General features: G+C 45.6%; 1 protein-coding gene across 5 annotated transcripts; it reads right to left on the bottom strand.

The window, feature by feature from the left end:
• Positions 1-824: 824 nt before the first annotated feature.
• GJA5 (gap junction protein alpha 5) lies at positions 825-19,288 on the bottom strand. Of its 5 annotated transcripts, XM_085562129.1 has the most exons (4): positions 19,012-19,288; positions 15,716-15,808; positions 13,889-15,435; positions 825-3,642 (listed from the first exon to the last, which is right to left on the bottom strand). In XM_085562129.1, exon 4 carries the CDS (start codon positions 3,593-3,595, stop codon positions 2,483-2,485), a length of 1,113 nt encoding a protein of 370 aa, XP_085418255.1. In that variant the 5' UTR covers positions 3,596-3,642; positions 13,889-15,435; positions 15,716-15,808; positions 19,012-19,288; the 3' UTR covers positions 825-2,482. The 5 variants fall into 5 exon arrangements, with proteins under 5 accessions (XP_085418255.1, XP_085418189.1, XP_085418297.1 ...); XM_085562063.1 differs by having other exon boundaries at positions 15,716-19,288; XM_085562171.1 differs by lacking the exon at positions 13,889-15,435.
• Between the last annotated feature and the right edge of the window lie 1,788 nt (positions 19,289-21,076).

Raw genomic sequence — 21,076 nt, 5'->3', positions numbered from 1 at the left:
CATTTCTAACACAGTTAAAGGTCCTTGTCCCAGTGTCCTCATTGAATTCTGGATTCATTCTATATGTCCCCTCTCAGGCTCCTTGCTGGGACCAAGTACTTTATTGGTATCCAGCTTCCCAGCCTGCAGAGTCCCACGGGATGGGAGATGTGTGGAGAAAGTGAAGCAGGGCACTTCCTTTGGGTGGACAGGGGGATCCAAGGCCAGAAGGAGGGAACTTGTAAAAGTTGGAAAGTGGGAAAGCAAAGGATAAATTTCAGAGGAAGGACATAACTGAGGGAAGAAAAGGAATTTCTTTGGGCTGGGCAAATACATCTTGAGAGATTTGGGTACCCAAAGGATCGCTGCGGGGATGGTTAGCAATGGATTCTCTCAAAGCCTTGTCTCTTAAAAAGACTTCAGGGCTCAGTTACTGCCTGGACAAGCAATCGGATGCATGGGGGACAGGTTTTGCTTCCCTCTTCCTGCTGAGTTGGCTTCACATCACAGGTATCCTCTCTAAGTACAGAGGCGTGCTGGGATATGCAAGGAGAGGCAGGGAGCAAGTGTTTACAAGAGGATGGAAGCTCTGCCCCCTGCCCAGCTCCTCCTTCCTTGGTAATGCAGAGGCAGGCAGGGGAGCTGGGGGGGTTCCTGTTAGCCAGTCAATCAATCATTTCCTGATGTTTATTATTTATCCCCCTGGCAAGCCCTTCTCTCATTCCTGCCACTCTGGGCAATGGGAATTTTCGTGATCTCTGTGCAGCAGAGGCTGGCGGGCAGCCTGATCCCCACTAGCAGCTCATTCTCAGCCATGTGAGAGAAGAAACATCCACAACGAGAGATGGAGTTAGAACTTTATTAGGAGAAACCTAGACACGACTGACTAAAATCTCATGCTAAGGAAAACACACAGGTCTTTTCAGGATTAAAAAATACAAATATATAAAAACTTACAAACAAAAACATGGTTTCCCCCATCTGAGTGTGAATGTGTATTTAAATGTACAGGGAGCTGTACCAAAGCTGTGTATCAGGAGCAGGGATTCACTTTCAGTGGCCCTAAGAGAGGGAATGGCTCAGTCCCCTCATCAGCTGGTCCCAGGCCATTTGCTTGTGCAGTCTGGTGTTGGGAAGCTGTGGCCTGTGTCTGAAAGGGCAGTGCAGGGTAAACAACAGGGAGCAGCTTGGCTCTGTTTAGCAGATCTTTAACAGAGGGATGTCAGCTCTGCACTGAGGAGATGTATGTGGAGTGGGAGCTGCCTGCAGACCTCACCCACCAGACTCACAGTGCAGCCTCAGGCCCCAGGGGCTGCTCTGAGAAGCTGCAGCAGTGGAAAGACCCTGTCCCATGGCTGATTTCTAGCACTGTGTGTGCTAAGGATGAGTGGAGAGGATAGCCTGGTGGCAGAGCAGAGACTTGCCGTGGGGACAAAAAACTTGACCTGTACTGGCTGGCAAACTTGAGAGAGCCACCAAGATTAGAATGATGTGCAGGACCTGAGCAGGACTCTTGCTGCTTGCAGAGGATCCTAAAGTGTTTTGGTAGGTTGGTGAGAAGACACAGGCCGTACCTCTTCTGCAGATAAACAGAGGATGCTTTTCTCTCAAGTGGGCAGCTGGCAGCACCCTTTCAGCAGAATTCAGGTTGCTTGAAAGATGAGTTTCAAAAAGGGGAAAACCACTTTGTTTCTACATGATACTTGTGAGATATCTGTTCTCACAGAGTCTCTATTTCTGTTAATGGATGTCTTGCTTAGGATTGATGACATATGTATCTTGGGAAAATTCCCCAGTCTTCATCAACTGATCATCTAAGTGATTTCCCTGGGGCCAGTCTGCTGTGCTGACTTAGGAATGAGGAAGGGATTCCAATGTTAGACATGAGGCAGCTGTGCACTGGAGACCACAGATGTCCTTATTTATGGGGAGGAGTTGTTATATACACAGTGTCAAAAATTCAAGTAGGATTTGTTATCTAGGTAAACTGGTATAAAATATCTGGACTCAGGTAGAGAAACGGAGGGTTAGAAAGAGCCAAAATGAAGCAGATGAGAAAAATCTCTCTTTCAGAAAGCCGACTGGTGTGTTTCTGCTCCCTGCAGGTGAGAGAAGCTTCAGCTCAGTATAACTGCCAAGGTGATGTTGCAAACAGAGACCACAGAAGATGCAGAGATCCAGTCAGTCTGTGAATACAGTATCGCAGTGGATACTCACTGGGCAGGAGTCTGCTGGCCCTTGCTCTACCAGGCTAAGGGTGGGGAGTCTCTAATCCCTGTGGGTCCCATGGTGAAAATACAGCTGAGGGCTTCATATTCCGAGATTGGTGTCTCTCTTCAGTGCTGTGGCTGCCCTTGCCTTGAGCTGTGAGGTGTGCTGTCTGGACAGGATAGAGAGAGGATATTAAAACAGGGAGGTTAGGGGTGAGAGTTTGGAGTCCACTTTGCAGAAGTTTTACTGAGCGCTGGGACAGCTCCTTCTCCTCATCCCTGCTGGAGACGGGTCACACAGACAAATCATCCGACCTTGCCTTGCTGCTGGCACGGCTGGCCTTGCTGAGCCGGCGTTTCTCGTTGAAGTAGTTCTCAGGGAAGGCAGGTGCCGCACATTCACTGGCCACCTCTGGACTCTCCACATAGCTGGACTTAATGAAGGGCCCTTCCCCAGCAGCATCCTCCTGGCTGTGGACCCTCTCAGTGGCAAAGTTGGCGGTGTTCTGCTGGGAGGCCATCTTGTTGCTGAAGGGGCTGATGAACTTCCCGTTGGGACTTGACAAGCACTGGTTAAAATCCGGCGGCGGGGTGTACATCTGTGGCCTGTCTGCCTGCGGGGCAGACTCTAGCCTGCCGGGGGCTGTGCTGGGGCTGGATTTGTAAGACCTGGAGCACCTCTCCTTGGCTTTCTTCCAGCCCAAGTGGTACAGCTCGGCCAGGCTGAGGAAGAGGGAGAGCACTGCCACAGCCAGCATGAAGACGATGAACACGTTCTTCTCCGTGGGGCGGGACACGTAGCAGTTGACAGGGTGGGGGCACGGTGCCCGCTGGCAGATGTACAGGGTCTCCAGGAAAATCCCGTACAGGATGTACTGCCCCACAATGAAGGCCACTTCCATGGCAGTTCGAATCAAAATGCTGTAGACGTAGGTGTTCAGCAGGCTGCCCCTGAGTATGATTTGGCCTCCTGCTTCATCCCAGCCAGACAGCTTGGTCTCCTTCTCTGCCACGGAGCACTTCTGCTGATAGTATGTGTCACCACCATTTTTGTTCTCTCGGGCCTCTATTTCTGCCTCCTTCATCTTCCTCTTCTCCTCCATGCGCACCGTGTGCATGGCATGGCCCATGTACACCAGGGACGGGGTGGACACAAAGATGATCTGGAGGACCCAAAAGCGGACGTGGGAGATGGGGAAGGCCTTGTCGTAGCAGACGTTCTCGCAGCCGGGCTGCTGGGTGTCACACATGAAGTCAGACTGCTCGTCCCCCCAGGAGGACTCCGCCGCTGTTCCCAGCACCAGCATCCGGAAGATGAAGAGCACAGTCAGCCAGACTTTCCCCACCACTGTGGAATGTTTGTGGACCTTCTCGAGGAAGTCTCCCAGGAAACTCCACTCCCCCATTTCTGCTCAACAGGAGGGGTGAGAATTCTTGAGAACTGAGCAAGCCTCTGTTGGGAGAAAACAGAGAGTGGTCCTAAGGAGGGTTAGGAAATTCCCAGCTGGTAATGGATGGAGTGAAATAGATTTTTTTGTTTTGTGTCAGAGGAAATGTTTTCATTTGACCTGAAATGAATGATGTCTGGTTTGCTGAAAACTTTGTTTCACATCTGCTGGAAACCTTGTGTTTTGTTTGGGATTTCTTTTTCTTTTTAAATTCAGCTACTGAAACAAAAAGTGATCTTTTTTTTTACATAACTCATCTACAGCGTGTTAAATGAGTCCCCAAAACCTTGAGGGTGAGCCAGATTTATTTTTGGTTCAGAAAATCCTTTCACTGTTGTCTGCATATTGCATCCTCTGTGGACTGGATAGTTAAAGCAGCATTCATCTGTCTGTAGACTGCACTCTGGGAAATCCTTAGTGGGCTGATCCCCTGGGAGATAAGAGTGGAATCTACAGCCTGGCCTGAGCAGTGGCACTTTGTGTAATACCTGCACCAACACCTGGAATGTGAAGTGTGTGCAGCTCTGGGTTTCCTTTATGAGCTCAGTGCCACCACTGAAGTGCAGTGAAAACCTTTCTGTTGTCCACCTGCTCGCCGTCTGTAGGTTTTGCTTTGGTTTTGCAGTGCTTTCAGCTGCAAGTGTTTCATTTACACACTGCAAATGTTTAGGGGAGTGTAAAGACTCTGGTGGGCTGTGCCAGTTCTGGAAACCTAATCTGCTGCCACCCTGCCATACCTCTCTGAGAGGGAACTGCTGCAAAATCTATATGGTGGGTCTTGCTCCTTCTGCTTTTCTTAAATTATGAGGAAAATTCACAGTTCAAATGAAACAGACAAAGAAAAAAGCCTCCTTTGAAGTGCCTCCCAAGGACCAGCAACTCCTGGGAAGTGCTGTTGGTAGGTGGTCTCATGACAGGAAAGGTTTGCTAGACTGGAAGAAAGATTGAAAAGTGAAAATGAAGGAGAGCCTGCTTCACATTTGTTTCTGACTGTTTCTGGCCAAGTCACTTAACCTGATGGATAAAAAGAGAGCCTGGGTTTAGTCCATTTGTTGTGGGGCAATCATTTAATCCAGTTATGCTCACCATACTTACCTTCCCAGGGCATTGCAAAGCTTTCCCTGGTGAGAGTTAAGGGCTGGGTGCTATAAAGTGTGCACTATTACCTTGGAGCTAATGTCCTCCCACAGTCATTCTTTTGGAAAATAGCGTTTTAATAAGTAAGTGTAAAAATAATCATCATAATGGAATATTAAAAGCACTAGTCAAGGTAAATCCCAAAGCCACAGGGACCAAATTGTTAACTCTCCTTTATTGTTCCTTGTCCTGTCTTTAGGAGCCAATTATTTTTATAGTGCAAAGAACATTTGTGGAGAGCAGACACTGTTAAAAGCTGAAAATTTACTGTAGCAATATTGTGTAGATTTCCTGTGAGCAAAAGCTGGAGAACAGATACACTTGTTGAGGGAAAAATATCCCCTCCTCTAGTTATGTGAGTGATGTAATTTAATGTAGCAGCACACACCATAATTCATCCCATCGTTTGTTCCTGTGCAGCTGTGTCCAGCTACAAGGATGGATGGGACAAAGATCAAAAGTTGAATTTTCAAATTCCTGGTGCTGCTGAGGGCTGCCCTGGGGAAGGTGAGGATTGGCCAGGAAAGGAGACAGGGCAGTGGCCACTTGCTACCCCACCACCTGTCAGAAGCCATGTGAGCAGGGAGAAGGGACATACAGGAAGCAAAGGATGGGGTTTGGTGCTTTCCTGCCCTGGCAGACATGCTGCAAACATGCTGATGGAGATCCTGGTGGCTGCTTGGCATATGCAGAAGCTTTGGTCTGCTGCCAGCCCAGAGCTGGAGGAGCAGTAACACAGAAAATCATCTGGTCTTTCTGACTCTTCTTGTCTGCACTGGTGGAAACTGGTGAATGTGTGGGTTTGCCTTACCTTCTGAAATGGCTTTGGTGCAGTTACTGCATTCTGGAAAAATTTGCATATGGCTTCATTCCAGGAGCACCAGGGGATTAAATACAGGCAGATAAATCAGTGATGGGAAATATTTACAGAGTGTGGCACTGAGATCAGTGTGTTTGCTTTTTTTCCCCCAGAGTGCAGAGAAGGCAACCAGCTACCTACAGCTCAGTGTTAGGTGTCCAACATCACTGTGCTGTAGCACAGCTGCATGTGTGGAATATTCCTTACAAGGCAGCACTTTTTCAGGTGAGTTTATGTTGTTTACACATGCCTTTTCTTGTTTCACCTTCCTTGGTGGTGTAAATATGAACACAGTTCTTCCTGGCTGTGCACAGGCTGTTTTTACTTACTGCCACAGGGAAGTACAATCACAAACTGAGCCCCTCTTCCCATCCATTCTACTATGTGCAGGTTGTTTGGGGTTTTATAACAGCTTGCTTTCCCCAGGGATGGCTACTAAGCCTAGACACTTGCGAATTGTAAAAATCAGGATGTGGAGGACACAAAGTAAAGCAAACATCAGCACAAGAGGAATCCAGAAATAAAAAATGTTAATGGATGCAAGAAGAACAGCCATTTACCTGTCTCACACATGCACAGAATATTTCAAGAGGTTGTAAATCAGAAGGATCTGAGACTGGTAGTCATGAGGCTTAGGCTAGATAGCAGGGACATTTCCTCTGCCCTCCCCTGCATAGACCGTCTCAAAGAAGGGACGGCCTGGAGGTGCCTCCTGATCATCCTGCTACAGCCCCATAGAGAGCTGAGGTGGCTGCTGTAAGGGCGTGGGTGGCCACAGGGGAACAGATTTTGGCAAGAGAAGGAGTTTCCCTCCTAGAGCACCATTTTTTGCTTAGACATTTGATACTTATTAGCGAGCTATTTTTGCAGCACCAGACCAAGGGTCTTTGAGAGCATCTAGTTCTTTGCTGCCAGCAAGAAAAGAAAGATTGTCACCTCCTGACAGCTTTTCCTGGCTATGCAGAGCTGCCCCTGACCTAGCCTTTCTCCTCATAGCTTTACTATTCTTGGGAATTTTCCATATAGTTCCTTTTCCTCAGTCCCAGACTACTGTTGCCCTCACATGCTTTGACCTCTCAGTGACTGAGCATTTGCGGCCTTTTATATTCCTACTTTGGTCTCAGTTGGACAAATCTCGTCTCACTCTGGTGTGACTGGGCAATAAGCACCTCTGGGTATTTTTGTGGACTCTCAGCACCTAGTAGAAGACAGTCTTGGCAGCAGGGTCATGCATATTCATGAGCAGCCGTGGTCTGTGCCACTGCCCTTCCATGCTTTCTCCTGGATCCACACGGGAGCTGGGCGCCATCACGGGACCCTGGCACCGGGAGAAGCGTGTGTGACACAGAGCAGTACAGCTTGGCACAGACCCAGCGGCGTGGCCAGCCTGCCTCTGTCATCACCTGGAACGCCACTGAAGCTGAGGAAAACTGAGCATCACCCCACAGGCCAAGCATGGAATCTGCTCAGCTCTGGGCTGCCTTGTGACTGCCAAATTCCATGATAAAAATACCCCAGCGGGGAGGGCACCTGCTAGTACGCCAGGCTGGCTCGCCAGCCATGGGCTGCTCTCTGCCATTCCTTTTTAGCACTACCTTTATCTGCGGGAGGGGAAGTGTCTGTTGCCCTCTGAGCAGTTTTTCCCATCCTCTTGGTGATGCCACGTGCTCTGAAGGACAGGGGAGCATTTCACATCACTGCTGCTTGCTCCAGCCAGCACGCTCATTCTGGTTGGAGCTAGCCAGGGCTCTGATGAACAGCTAACAAATCCACACCAGAGAGCCAGGAGGGCTGTTCCTGTGCAATCAACTTTATATGAGTTTATTTCCCTGGGGGTCGCTAGGAAGAAAGTTTTTCCCTCTTTGAGACTATCAGCAGTGATATAAATAGCTGAGCTCAACACTTCAAGCTAGTTTTTCCCACAAGGAAGGTGACAGGAGGTCGCCATCTCTGCGGGATGTTTCTAAAATAAAGTGGAGAGTCTGATTATAACACTGTTTCTGCTCTCCCTTGCTGGGCTCACCTCTTCCCTGTGGCAAATCCCAGGGGCAGGTGGAGAGGCTCTCTGAGGAGGTCTCCTTTGTGTGAGGCAAGCACAGTTCCCAGGGAGGGGGAAAGTTTTGGATTCAAAGCCATTGCATTTTTGCCAGTCTCTGTGGTTTGCTCGATCAGGTACAAATGTGTGTCTCTGGGAATTAATGAGATTTCACAACGAAGTGGAGGGCCCAGGATGTTTTAAGAAGCTCACATTCCAGACATGTGGCTGTGTGTGGATGCCATGCAAGAAGTGCATCCCCTCCAAGCTACTGAGTGAGGAGGCAGCTGTCCCCTCTGGATACTGGACATGTGAGCAGTGACATTGCAGTGGGGCATCCAGGCTGGCTGGGGCATGGTCAGTGCCTAAGATTTGCTCATGGCTTTTCTCCCTCCATTTGTGTTATCTCATCCAGGTCCAGGCCACACGTGGCACAACAGATCATGGTGGGTGTGTGGGCAGAGATCTTTGCCCTGTGCTGACACTTGTTAGGCTGAGCCCAGACAGGAGTGGGGCCCGCACTGCTAAACTGTGCACACACAGCTGTAGGCACTTGGGAAGGACATTTCCAGCTCTGCACTGGAGGTTGGTTAATGCTGCTTTACTTTAGGATCTCCAGCTCCTTGTTAGTAGCATCAACATCCCATGCAGTGCAGATGTCACCTCTGCTTGCAGATGGTGGTCACTGGGATACAGAAGGGACAAACTGCTTGTTTGAGGTCACTGTGTTAGAGACAGTTTGGGGACAGAGCTCAGAGGTTGTGACTTGTGAGACTGTGTCCTTTTTCCTATGCAGCACTGCCTCTTAAACCTCATGACAGCAATACAACACTGCTTCTACTGCATATCTGCTTCTACAGCCCACAGCCCTTCTCTCCTGTGCCCTCGAACAACACTGACTTGGCTACCTGAAAGAAAACCCTGTCCTGCTGCCCTATAGAGGGTACACCTGGCAGTACCAGAGGTGTTCTGTTTTGTTTGGTTTTGTTTTGCATTGTGGTGACATGTGCCTTACAACGTTAAATGATGAATAGAGTTAGAAATGCACTGTACAGAGTGGGTGTGGTGCTTTGGATTACAGAGGATTTGTGGTGTTAAAGACCACCTCAACAGATATCTTTTTGTCCAGAGTTTACTGGCACTGGCTCCTTCCTATGGATATACAATAGATGAGCAACAACCTATTAGGCATTTTTGTCCAAACACCATCTCTCTGGCTTCATATGTGCATGCATATGCTTATGATAAGTTTCTGCCTGAACCAGGCCAGTTCTTGAGCCAAATTTGTAACTCTGATCTGCACATGAACCTGGAATAAATAGCCTTGTACTTATGCTTTTAAAGAAAAATAATTGACATGTTTGCATAGGTTCCATTCTGTTTCCTTGGGTTCAAAATCCTGTGTTGAGCCAGTATCAGAGTGACTTTGACTCTAGAGCTGAAATCTCATGGGAGAAGAGCAGCTCTGTGTTAACAGCTCTTGTCCTAGAAGACAGACATCCAATGTTTCTTATTTTTCTGCTCCTCCCAAGTTCACTGTAATTTCTGGAAGGGTCATACTGGTATCCAGACCACTGGCCCTACTTGTAGCTGCAGACAGCTTGTTATTCTTGACGAGGTGTGCTTTCCCCTCCTCTCCAAATGTGGAAAATCTCAGAGTTCACAAAATGAGAGTGGGTGAGAAGATAAGGGAGTTGAATGACCCGTCACCTCCTGCACACACAGGCACACAACCCTGATGCACAGAGGGACACAGACAGGGGGGAATCACTCAACACCTTCAAGTGTGTACATCAGGGATGTGTTACACACACAGATGATGATAATAATATGTAGAATATTTTCATCTGAAGTGATAGTGGAAGGTGCAGACTCCCAGTCAGTTGAATTTTTATTGGTTTTCTGTCCAGAACATCTAATGCTATTCCTCCCCCTGTACTTTCATATATCCAAATATTAAGGCCAAGCTCTGCCTGATGTAGTCTCAGGAGACCAAGAACAGAAGAGACCTTGAACTCAGATGAGTCAAGCTGAGGGATGAATTTATCCCACTATATTTGAAAAGCTGGCATCAAATTGTTACATGATAGTGGTATCCAGGCTTACATTTAAAATGCAGGGAGCATCTTCTAATTCTCTTGGGATTCTCTCTTGGTCTTAGAGAAATGTGGGTCCTTAGAGACAACAACAGATGTGGGATAAACTTGGGATAAACTAAATGAAGAGTCACTGTGTTTTTTCTAGGAAAAAAAAAAAGAACCATAAATCCTCTCTCTAATGTAAATGCTGGAAACTTGATGCTCTTTCCAGTATTTCTCTTTGCAGAGAGAAGCTGACCTGTATGAAATTGCAGATGAGACTAAATTGGGCAAAGCAGAAGTGAGGAGATAGCCAAAGAGGGCATAGGGAGCTCTGGAAAACAAAACCAAGCTGAGAAATTTGGGGGCTGCTGTAGTAAAAGCTGTCCCTGAGTTCTGCTGAGAGATGCTGATCCCAAGCACTGCTCAGTCCGTGGGGAAGGCTGGTGTAAGGAGATGTTCAGGGATGGCAGGCTCACACTGGGCACAGTATAGAAGCAATTAAACCTGCCCATGTGATTTTAGGTTCACAGACTGCATGAGATGCAACTCGTTATAGTGCTGAAATGAAACAGACTGGAGAGGTAATGGGAGAAGGAGAGAGCTCTCATTCAGACTTTTCCTGTCCTTTCTTCCTTCCTCTCACCCCAGTACCCCAGCATCTCCCTGCCTATCAGTTCCCTGTGGTTTCCCTACTCAAGCTCACCCCAGAGTATTGCTTGAGTTTTTTGGCAGTTTTGACCAGCTAACTCTACACAGCACCCAAATTGCTAATTCTTTCAGCCTTAGAAAGGAGAAATTTTCAGCCACTATCTATTTCTCACTTATTACTACCTTATCAAATCTCATTTCTTCTTTCTTTCCAAAAATCTGTAGGATTCTTTTCACACTCCAGCCTCATTGCTGTATCCTTGCCTCAGTCTGGCTATGTGAAAAGATTATTTTTTGTAGTGTATGCACCATATGCACAAAAATACAACCCCCTTTGAAACCAGCTAATACTACATTGGCAAAGCCCAGCAGTAGGGAGTTAGGAAATACCGGGGTTAGTGTTCTCAGTAATCTTAATTCAATCTCTTTGTGCCTGTGCCTCTTAGAGTCCTTAACCACATCCTCACATTGTCACCTCATTCTTTGCACAGGATGCCTGCCTTGTTCTGTGCCAGCCTGGCGGGGGCTTTCTTGAACAGCAGCTATTCAATGTTTTATTTTCTCCTCATTGTTCAGTGGGTGGCCTGTGCCTCATTTACTGTACATTATTCAAGTCCAGCTCTAAAGACAGAATTATTAGTTTCCTCATGGGTTTTCCTATGGCTTTCATCACAACAGTATCTGATCACTTCACAATTATAAATCTACTTATTTTCATTACCACCCAGAGGTGAGGAGATGGTATTAGATCAGCTGTGCAGCTGAGGGACTAAGGCAGTGAGAGATCAAGATAAAAACTGTTCATTAATTTTGGAAGCTCTTTGGTAATGTGGCTAATCTGTTGGTGCTTTTTTTCCCAGTGTACTTAGCAGTGTATAATGTGCATTCAAAGCAGAGCTCTGTCTGGTTTGTGCTGGAGTGGGAGAGTTTATCACTTCCACCAGTTGCACCACATGTAGAAGTCAGATACCCAAAAGACAAGAAATGGGCATTTGTGGGTAAATGTGGCTTAAGTGATTTGCCTCATCATGACAGAGGAAATTGGACTAAGAAGCAAGAATTAACCCCAGTCCTCTTGGATAGCTTTATCTGATTACAAACTGGAGACAGTTTTCTCCCATCCCACTATTCCCTCCTTTCTTCACCAGGCATCTGAGTGCAGCAGAAGACCCTGGAGCTCTGCAGGCATCACCCTTGCCAGACTGCTTCACTTTCCAGGCCACCCTGTGCCCTGACCAAGGCATCTGTCAGCTTTTCTGCTTCTAAGGGCAAGCAGTTTCATATGGAAATTCTCAACCAGTCTCAAAGCATGTCCATAATGACATAAAAAAATAGAGAAAGGCAGAAATATAAGTGTAAACCCCATGGTTCTTACATTAAAACCCCCTGACCTCTCTTCAAAGATACACTAGAGAGACTTGAAAGCGTGCATCTCTCTGCTCATTGCATGCTGTGTGGCATGAATATTTCTTTGTTTCAAGGAAGAGCTAGTATGCTGAGTATTGCTCACAGAGATCTCTCTGTTGCTTATCAATAGCAATAAAATTGATCCCCCCCTCCCCCAAATATTTAAGTATTTCTGTTGACCTGTGGGAATTATTTCTAATTTCAAGCCTCTATCCTAGTGCCTCTTACAATAGCACCCAAAGCATGGAGCAGACTACAAACTGTGCTCCCTAATGGCATAGGGTAGTGCTGAATAACTAATTCTTCCTTGTCTATTTTCAATGCTGCAAGAGAAGTCAGAAAGTGGGCAAATGTGTGCAAAATGTGAGAAATCTGTCTGAAGGTCAAAAAGAAGACATGCTAAGGTATGAAGTTCTGTATTTTCTGTCAGAGCTTAATTTTTTTTTTTAATGCCCATATAATACTAAAAATATTGTGATAATATATACTGTTGAGTGGAAAAAAAAAAAAAACCAACAAACCAACAACCAACCCCAAATACTTATAGTAACAAGAATACTTAACATAGTTCCCAAGTGACCAGAGGCTGATGAGTATTTTAAACCCTGAAGCCTCAGGAATTCTCCTAAAGCATTGCTCTGCTCCCAAGGAAAAGGGGAACAAAGTTAGAAATGTGTGTTCTTCTCAGAGTAGATTTTGAAAATAGCAGCAAATGCAGATTTTTTTGGCTCCTGATACAAATGCTGAATACTGTGAGGCTTCTGAATAACTGTTTAAGCTGCTCCTAGCTGCACGCACACATGCACACACGTTATATGCATGAAGTTCTTTAAAGAGAAGAACACATAGGCAGCAGTAGGGGAAAACTGTCATCCACACTGCTTCATCTAGGAATTTTGATAGGTCTATTATCATGGATAAAGAGTTCAATGCTTAAGGCTCACTCAGCACAGGACTTTTTTAGGTGAGATTTGTCCAGAAAAGCCACTTATCCTCTAAAGGTTGTTATGGTACTTGAGGGACAGGGGCACTGCCTCAGTTTACCTGATCTCTTAAAACCAGAATGGCACAAAGCTCCTTAGACATGACAAATGGGCAGCCAAATGACCCTTCAGGAAATCAAAGGAGCCACCACATATCTGAGGTGGCAATTAGCAGCCTTTACACTCAGCTGAGATTGCCTCTTTCCAGGTGGGTGTATTCCAGTGGTACCATATTCTCCAGGTGGGCTATTCTTTGAAAAAGCAATGTTAAATTGTGGAAATGTAATTGCATAACTATTACAAGTACAAAAATGGGGGAGAAAGTTAGGAAGGCAAATAAAAAGAAGCAGCAGCTGCTGCTGTGGGAGAGGACATTTGTCCCTTCAGGTCTGTGTGCCTCCTTGCCGAGGCTGCCACGGGCAGTGTGGGGATGGAGGAGAAAGGCATTTGCTCCCTGGCGGCGCGCACAGAACGTGTGACTGCGAGATACCAGCAAGGCACTTCTCTACACTGGAGTTACATTCCCAGGCTCCATGTCACACAGCAGCCAGGACACAGTGCTCTCAAGGAGAAGAAACTGCAATATTTTGAAAGCATCCTGTGCACTTCAGATTTCAGGTGGTTAATGCCGACACTTGATAAAGCATTTATACCCTGAGAGCCACTCCTGGTAAGAGTTCCCTTCACCACTGTCCCCCGAGCACCTTGACAGCATGTTGAAATGGGATCTGACAGAAATGGCAATTTGCACTTTATACTGTCTGAGGGAGGATGTTTGGGGCTCTTATCATGCTTTCCTATTCCTTGGAATCTATTGGTATCTGTGTTTGTTGCAGGGAAGTTACTTGTTAATTCTGTAGCTGCCTGTGGCAAAACAGTTTAATTTTTAAAATGTCCCAAGCTTACCATGTTACTAGTGGGAATGTTTTGAAGAGAAAATGAAAGAAAAAGTAAATTTCTTAAGTTATTTTTTGGCCAACCTTCTTTTCTTGCCTCTCCAAATCCCTATTTCCCCTCATGCAGTTTTCCCCTTGAGTGTAATAACTTGATTTACCATCGGCACTCCTGCAGTTCTATTATTTCCCCCTTATGGTTGCTTACCTGATTCCCAATGTCTTGTCTTCAGTCTCCTTTCCTTGCTTTAGCAGTTTCCCTTTTTGTAGTGAAGTTGAACTCCTCGTTCTCCTCAGTTGCTTCGTTTTATTCCTTTAATATGGTTCTCTCTCTCTCTCTCTTCCTCTCTTTTTCTCCACCCCCTTTCTGTGTCACTTTCTGCCTTTCCCCCTCTTCTTTCTTCACCTACTTTTCTTGTCTCTCCCACCCCCTCCAGACTAATCTTTCTATTTTCAAACCTGGTTTCCTGTTGTTTTTCCTTTAAAGACCATGGATCTCATTCCTCCCTCTCCATTCTCAGCCTCTCCCTGTGCCACCCTCCTCATGCCGACAGGATGCATTTGCTGCCGGCTTCGCGCAGTCCCTTCCAGCCCCTGCTCCTGCTCCTCCTCTGCACATCTTCCCACAGATAACACTCTATGGTCTAAGCCTTCCCCAAATGAAAAGAGACAGCCTTGCCCCACAGTTAGTCCAGTCAGACCCTAGAAAGCTTTTTCCACGCAAGACAAAAGACAATTCAACCAACAAAGGATATGTTTCTGACTCGTTCAAGCTTAATCTGGCAGAGTTCACGTGGAGCAGGGTCTTCCACCTCTTCAAATCACACAGAACTTGCTTTGCTGGCTTGGACCAAGGGCCCAGCACGGCTGCAGCCTTGTCCTAAAGGGCACCAAATGCTTCCCAGAGACTTTTTACATGCCCCCTTACTGATAAGTAGAAAATAATCTGCCTGTCAAGAGAGGTGTTTTTTGTCACACCACCCTACCACCACTTCCCTGCACACACAGTCAGACTCATGAGCATTTGGGCCTCTCTTAAAAATGTTTTTTGACTTATCAAGTGTCTGAAGGTCTTGTATTTCATGTGTGTGTCAAGCTGAGCCTCTAATTCCTGCACATCAGAATGGCCCAGTGAGGAGGCAGAATCAGAGATGCCTTCTGGCTTTGATAAAGGTCTCAAAGAATCAGTGGATCAAGATTTGCAGAGAAGACTCTGCTGACCTGAGAATCAACTTGCTGCATACAAGTTTTGGTGGTTATTCCTCCAGCAATCCTTCCCAGGCTAGATATCTCCCACCCAGAACACTGCCTGGTGGTCTCTATGCATCAGTGAGTGTAGATCATGAAATAAAAGCAGTCCAGGGACTAAAACACAATGCTGGCCAACTCTTATAATAATTTTTCTCCAGCTAATTTAATACCTCCTTTAGTCACAATATTGAAAGCCAGTCTACAAAGGGACAGTTCTGTGCAGAGGCTTTCTCTGGAAGCATGTCCTGTGTGGACACTGTCACTCTGAAGTTAGGAGTGCAACTCTTTTCCAGGAGGGCTGTATCCTCACTGATGGTTAGTGCAGGATGCAGGACAAAGAGTGCACAGTAAATCCCAGAGCAGCTCAGTAACCTCCTGCTATGGACATATCTATAGTCACATGCTGCTCCATTTCTAACTTTATTGAAAGCCCTTCTGTGGCTTTTAAGAAAATAGAAATGTTTCTGGAGTTGTTTCTCCCTCTTCTGTGTGGCAGTTGTGTATCTGCAAGGGAAATTCATGGGAAGGAGAATATCATTCCAGCTTTTTTGTCTTTGTAGAGTAATTTCACAAAGCATTATTATGTAAACTCATGTTGATTTTATGCCAGGGAGATTGTCAAGGAATTCATCATAGAAGTGTCCAAAAAAAAAAAAAGGTGCTAATAATACAGGTCCAGCTCACAGATGGCTTTGGGATAGGCTAGGGATAAGGCTTGTCAAGTGTTTTTCTACATGCTGTAGACAGAGAGGTCCTGTGAGAGAGCTGTCTGAAATGCACTCACCTCCCTGCGTGGCTGACACTTTGCTGTACACTCAGGTGATCAGGTCTGATTCTTCCTGCTCACTCCTTTTTGTTTCCTGCCCAAGGGTTGTTCCTGAGTGGCATACAGAGGTAATCCTGAATCCAGCAAATACAGTTCTGAAGGGAGGGGACAAGGTTTCTGTCCAACACATGCATGATGCACGGGAGGTACCTGTTGGGAGCTCTTTCTGGTTTGGTGCTAGTGGTAACTATTTGGATTTTGATGCACGGAAAGGAAATGGTAGAAGGCAGACAGGGAGGCAAAAGACAGAAAGGGTACTAGAGATGTCATCAATGTCATTCCTTCTCTACTGCACCCTCTTCAAAGGAAAACAGAGGAGTCTTGGCAGCTTCTCTAGCCTATCAGATAGAAAAATAGCTGGTTTGCTCAATCTTTAGCAAGGAAGAAGAATTTTGACTTCCCTCCCCAAGAACCTGTTATGCAAAACTTGTCTGACTTGAGTAAGGAGAGCAAGTGGAAGAGAATGGTGCCCCAGACAGTGGGAATGAAGAAAACAGCTGACAGCTTGAAGATCACAGCAGTTTGTGATGCTGTGCAATGCATTTTGAAGGAAAGCAGAAATAAAACTGGGAGGGAAAGGGAAAATCAAACAATATGTACTATCTTTTGATCAAAACTTAAGAGCTTTCTTGGATTAGGATTCCTGACCCCTGTGGTAAAAGGAACAGAGCAGCTCTTACCTACCTGGAGTTCAGTAAACCGTATGATATGGTGTCCCAGAAGAAGCAAATTAATGTAGAAGATTCAGCTGAAGAAGACAGGGATTATTAAATAAATCCTCAAGTGAGTAAGAGACTGACAGAATTGATACACCAGTTCCTTAATAGGTTGAAGAGAAATTATCTATGAGGCTGCTTAAAGATTGCTCTTAGGACTGATCCTTTTTTTTTTTTTATATTTTTGTTAATTACCTTGGCACGGAATGTAGAAATACTAATGAAATATGCTGGTGAAACCAAGCTGGGAGGTATCATGAGGGCAGAGGTAGATTCCAGCACTGCCAGAGCTGAAGGCTCTTTATGACTGGAGTGATCATGTGAGGTTAAGTGGGAGAGTGCAAAGTCACACACTAGGAGCTTCTTTGAAGAGTAACCAGAATCTCCATCTCCCAGGAGAAAGAGATGGAGAAAGATGGGGAAAGTTCATGGGGTGAAAAAGGTAAGCCAACTTTGAGGATGTAGCAGTATTTCCAGTTGCAGTGAGTGGAAGTAATGTCATTCAAGAGGATGAGACTTCTCCAAAATAGTGTCTGCAGTGCTGCTTCCCCACATGCAAGGAAGATATCCAGCCTGGAGCAGGTGCAGAGGAAGGCAGTGGGGTGGTCAGAGGGATCAAGGTGTCTCAGCCAACAGCGTGCTTACTTATCAGTCACAGCAGTGACTGCACAGAGATATTCCAGCTGATTTGAAAATAGATGTGCTACCAGTTTGAGCTTTTCAGCATTAATTATTTTGCACTGAATTTCATGCTAGTGCAGCTACACAAAGTAATTAAACCATGGTGTGATGTGCCTGCAGGGTGAATACTATAAGGGAGCTTAGTTACTTAGTCTGGCAGAACAAAGGTTAAGAGAGGAGAAATTTGCTGCCTATAAATACTTTTAGGGATTGGGGGTTGGGAAAGTAAGTGCTCAGGAGAGAGCAGAGCTACATAAGCTAAAGGACAATGTGGCACAAGAATAAATAGATATAAATTGGCCATGAATGAATTTAGGTTGGAAATCAGAAGGTTTCTAAGCAACAGAGGAGGCAAGGAGGTGCTGGAACAGCATTTTAGCAGCACAAGTTAGGGTGGAAACCTAATGAGATTTAGGACAGAGTTTAGTAAGTTTAGAAAAGGCCATTTGGTTTGTACTTGCCCGTTATTCAAAGGGATTGAACCTGATAAGCCAAGAGGTCCCTTTTTCATTCTGTTTCCTGTACTTGCATAGTGCCTTATCAGATCTGCACCCTTGCATACAAAAGCCAGGTAAATCTGGAACAGAGTTTGTGTTATAAGTTTTTCAGCATTGATCCCAAGGATTTTTAGTAGAGGGATTCAGTCTGTGCCTCAGATTTAAACAAACAAAAATTGCAAGCCAAGAGAATGCATGGAGAAGATATGCAGTAGTATAGATGAGAGGTCACAATGAAAGAGTTTCTTCACATAAAACAGAGGTTTCCAGAGCACCTGGCTTTGCTGGAAGGCTTTTTGAAATGCAGCTGGATGCTCTCTTGAGATGTGAAAACTGAAAGAGATTGTCTGAAAGACTTTTGTCCTTGAGGAGGATGTCAGGTTTACTTCATTGGGAAATTTCAGAAAAAAAACACCAGCCAACAGTGGCTGAGTTCACCTCTGCTGCCTGGCCACAGCACCGCACTTAATCTGGTTCTTCATAATGTGCCATGCTGGACAGGCACCTCTCTAAAGCACCTTAGTACCCTCTCCAAAGCACCAAAGGATGGTACCTTCCTGATGAAACATTTTATCTCAAATACTCATGCATGGAGATGACTGAAAGGGAAGGCCAGAGAGGGAAGTGCTCTGTTATACATTAGACCTCCAGAGACAGTTTGAAGGCATCCTCCAGCAGAAGGCAAATTCCCAAGGACAGGCTGGGCCCAAGGGAAGAGGAGTACCAAAGGTTCCTGCATAAGAACAGTTTTATAGTCACAGTTCCTCATTTAGTAAAAAAATCCCAAATTATACCATATGGATGGATGTTTTCATCTTCCCAACCCAGAGTTCCATACCAGCACAGAGTGAGAAAAGAGGAAACAAGAAACAGCCAGTTGTGAAATATCACCCTGTGTCAGACTCATTTGCCAGTAAAGTTTTCAGCAAGAAAAACTGGAAGAGATTTTCATCTCACTGAGAAGAAATTGCCATCTATCCCAAAGTAAATGCTCAGCTGTCAGCTTTATATTACTGGAAACAAAGTATGGCCCTCTCACCCCCCCTGCCTCCACTTCTCAACTCTGCAGCATCTCTGAGTAGTTGAGAAGTGCTTTGCAGATGATAATGAAATTGCAGCTCCTATAAACACTCTCCTTGTTTTACAGGTGGAGGAACCAGACCATGGAGAGCATAAAGGATTTGTCCAAAAGCTCAGCAAGTCATTTTAAAGCAAGGAGTCCTCATCTACCTAGCCACCAAACATTCATCTTGCTCTGCAAACTTCCAGCTGGATGAATTGCTGCTTGACAGAAATATATGTGTATGCATATATCCATAGATATGTTTCCAAAAGAAGAAAAGAAAGAACAGATCTTTACCTCTTTTTTTTTTGCTGAGCCTGCACAGGTAGAGAGAGGAGCAGGTAAAGCTGACTGAAGGGTGGGTGAGCTTTAGCACCTCTGTGCCAGTGTTGGGCTCCCAGAAGAGATCCTGAAGTGTCTGAGGGAGGACACTGCGGGCAGGCTGAGCGAACCCCCGTCAGCTCCCAGGAGCTCAGCCTGTGCTCTGACACTGTCTCACTGCCTGGAGATCCCCTCCAGCCTGGAGGACCAGTGCTGGGGGGGACTCACCCCTGAGCTGTTCCTGACATGCACTGGCAGCTGTCTGCCTGCTATTCTTTTAAAGGGTCTTCGTGGACCAGGATAAAATGTGATCTTACGCAGGCGGCATTGTGAGCGCAGCTTGGCTCAGGTTCAGCTCTTCCTCTGGCTCCCAGCTACTCTATTTTTATTGAAGGAATTTGAGGCTATCAGAAAGGAAGTCAAATTGTTTTAGGAAAACAATAGAAAAGCAACTTGAAGTTTATTAGCTTCCTGCCCAGGGCCTGTGACCAACTTGTCAAACTTATTAGAGTGATGGCAGAACTATTTATTTAAAAGGGCTAGCTACAGGACCCACAATTTCGTTCCTGTTTGGGCCTTAGTGAAAACAAAGGAAAGCCATAAAATAATATCTGAAGGGAGCAGATGGCTAACTGGTAAAGGTTGGCCTGTGAGCCATTCGTGGTGTTCACCAGTGCAATGTCTTTTGTGGGATTTGTTATCGAATGAATGGACTTGCATTCACAGGCCAGTCCCTGTCACTTTGTTTTTTTGAGAGTTTTAAAGCTCTTCTAAAAGTTCTTATATATTTTGATATTTACATATTTTAACTGAATTTTCTCACACACTGTTCATGTAAATAATGATTGTTTTGTGTTTTTCTTTGTGGGTAGAGAGAATTGATAGACTGTTGGTGGTTTGACTAGTGTGGTTGAAGAAGTAGCTACTTCTTCAACTGCACTGGTCAAACCAACAGTCTGCCAGTTCTCTCTACTCACAAAGAAGAACACAAAACAATCATTATTTACATGAACAGTGTGAGAGAAAATTCAGTTGAAATATGTAAATATTAGAAGGTATAGGAACTTTTAGAAGAACTTTAAAACTCTCAAAAGAACAGGGTGACAAGTCCCATCACCCCAAATTCCTTACTGTGGCTCGAATTTTCAAGTGGAAGCCTCACACCTAAGAAAACAAATTTGGCAGGAAAAGGTCTTCATTTAGAGCCACAGAAAGGAGCAAAACAATGCAGCAGGTCTGCAGGAGAGTCAGGAATAGAGCCCAGGTGTCCCTGACCCTGCTGGACTGCTGGAGCCCCTCGACTGCAAAAAATATTTATATCCTTCAGAAGCAGCTGCAGCCTGCTTCCCCATCCAGCTCCCCCAAAGCAGCCACACCATGAAGTCACTGAATGCACGCTGGCATGTGGCTGGTGAGAAGAACGGGCAGCCAAACCATCAGAGTCACACAGTGTCTGTGAGCCTGAGCCTTCCTGAGGAGTTTCGTGGTTTGCAACGAAACAAGAAGAGAATAAAACAGGTAACTGAGCATCAGTTGCAAACTATCCAGTGCAAAGCCACATCCTTTGCTCAGAGAGCCCTCTGCTAGCTGACTGTTTAACCAGCTTCCAGGGAGGATATAGGAAGAACTCGCCTCTCTTTTCAGCAGTGCAGTCTCTGGGATCTCAGGCACTGAGGCAGTGAGCTCGAAGAACTATGGATACAGGCTTTGCACAGCTCAGTAACCACTTTTCAGATGAAAGGAAGAAGAGCCCACCTCAAAAATTCTCTTCCTTCTTCTCATTAGCTTAACTAAAAGCGGGAATGCAAAGCTGCAGTTTTCTCTGAGGCCTGGGGCAATAATGCATCTTATATTGGCAAGTGATAGAAGATCTTGGTTTGTATGTTCCTTTTAATTTATCCAGGTTAAGTGTTTATAAAAGAGTCACACTGAGTGCATTATCTCTGTAAGGGCCAAGAAAATGGGTATTAAAAACTTCGTAATTTTAATCTAAATGCAACAGTCTTCCCTTTATTTAAGGTATCCTTGCAGCTTTTAGAAG

This window comes from Lonchura striata, chromosome 1 (assembly GCF_050655825.1).
Source record: "Lonchura striata isolate lonStrDom1 chromosome 1, ASM5065582v1, whole genome shotgun sequence".
NCBI lineage: Eukaryota > Metazoa > Chordata > Aves > Passeriformes > Estrildidae > Lonchura > Lonchura striata.
The sequence above is the reverse complement of the archived record's forward strand: the minus strand, read 5'-3'. Positions and strand labels throughout refer to the sequence as shown.

Bases quoted from the DNA above. Each gene is read 5' to 3' on its own strand.
- GJA5 (XM_021541407.2), bottom strand. From the start codon at position 3,595: ATGGGGGAGTGGAGTTTCCTGGGAGACTTCCTCGAGAAGGTCCACAAA.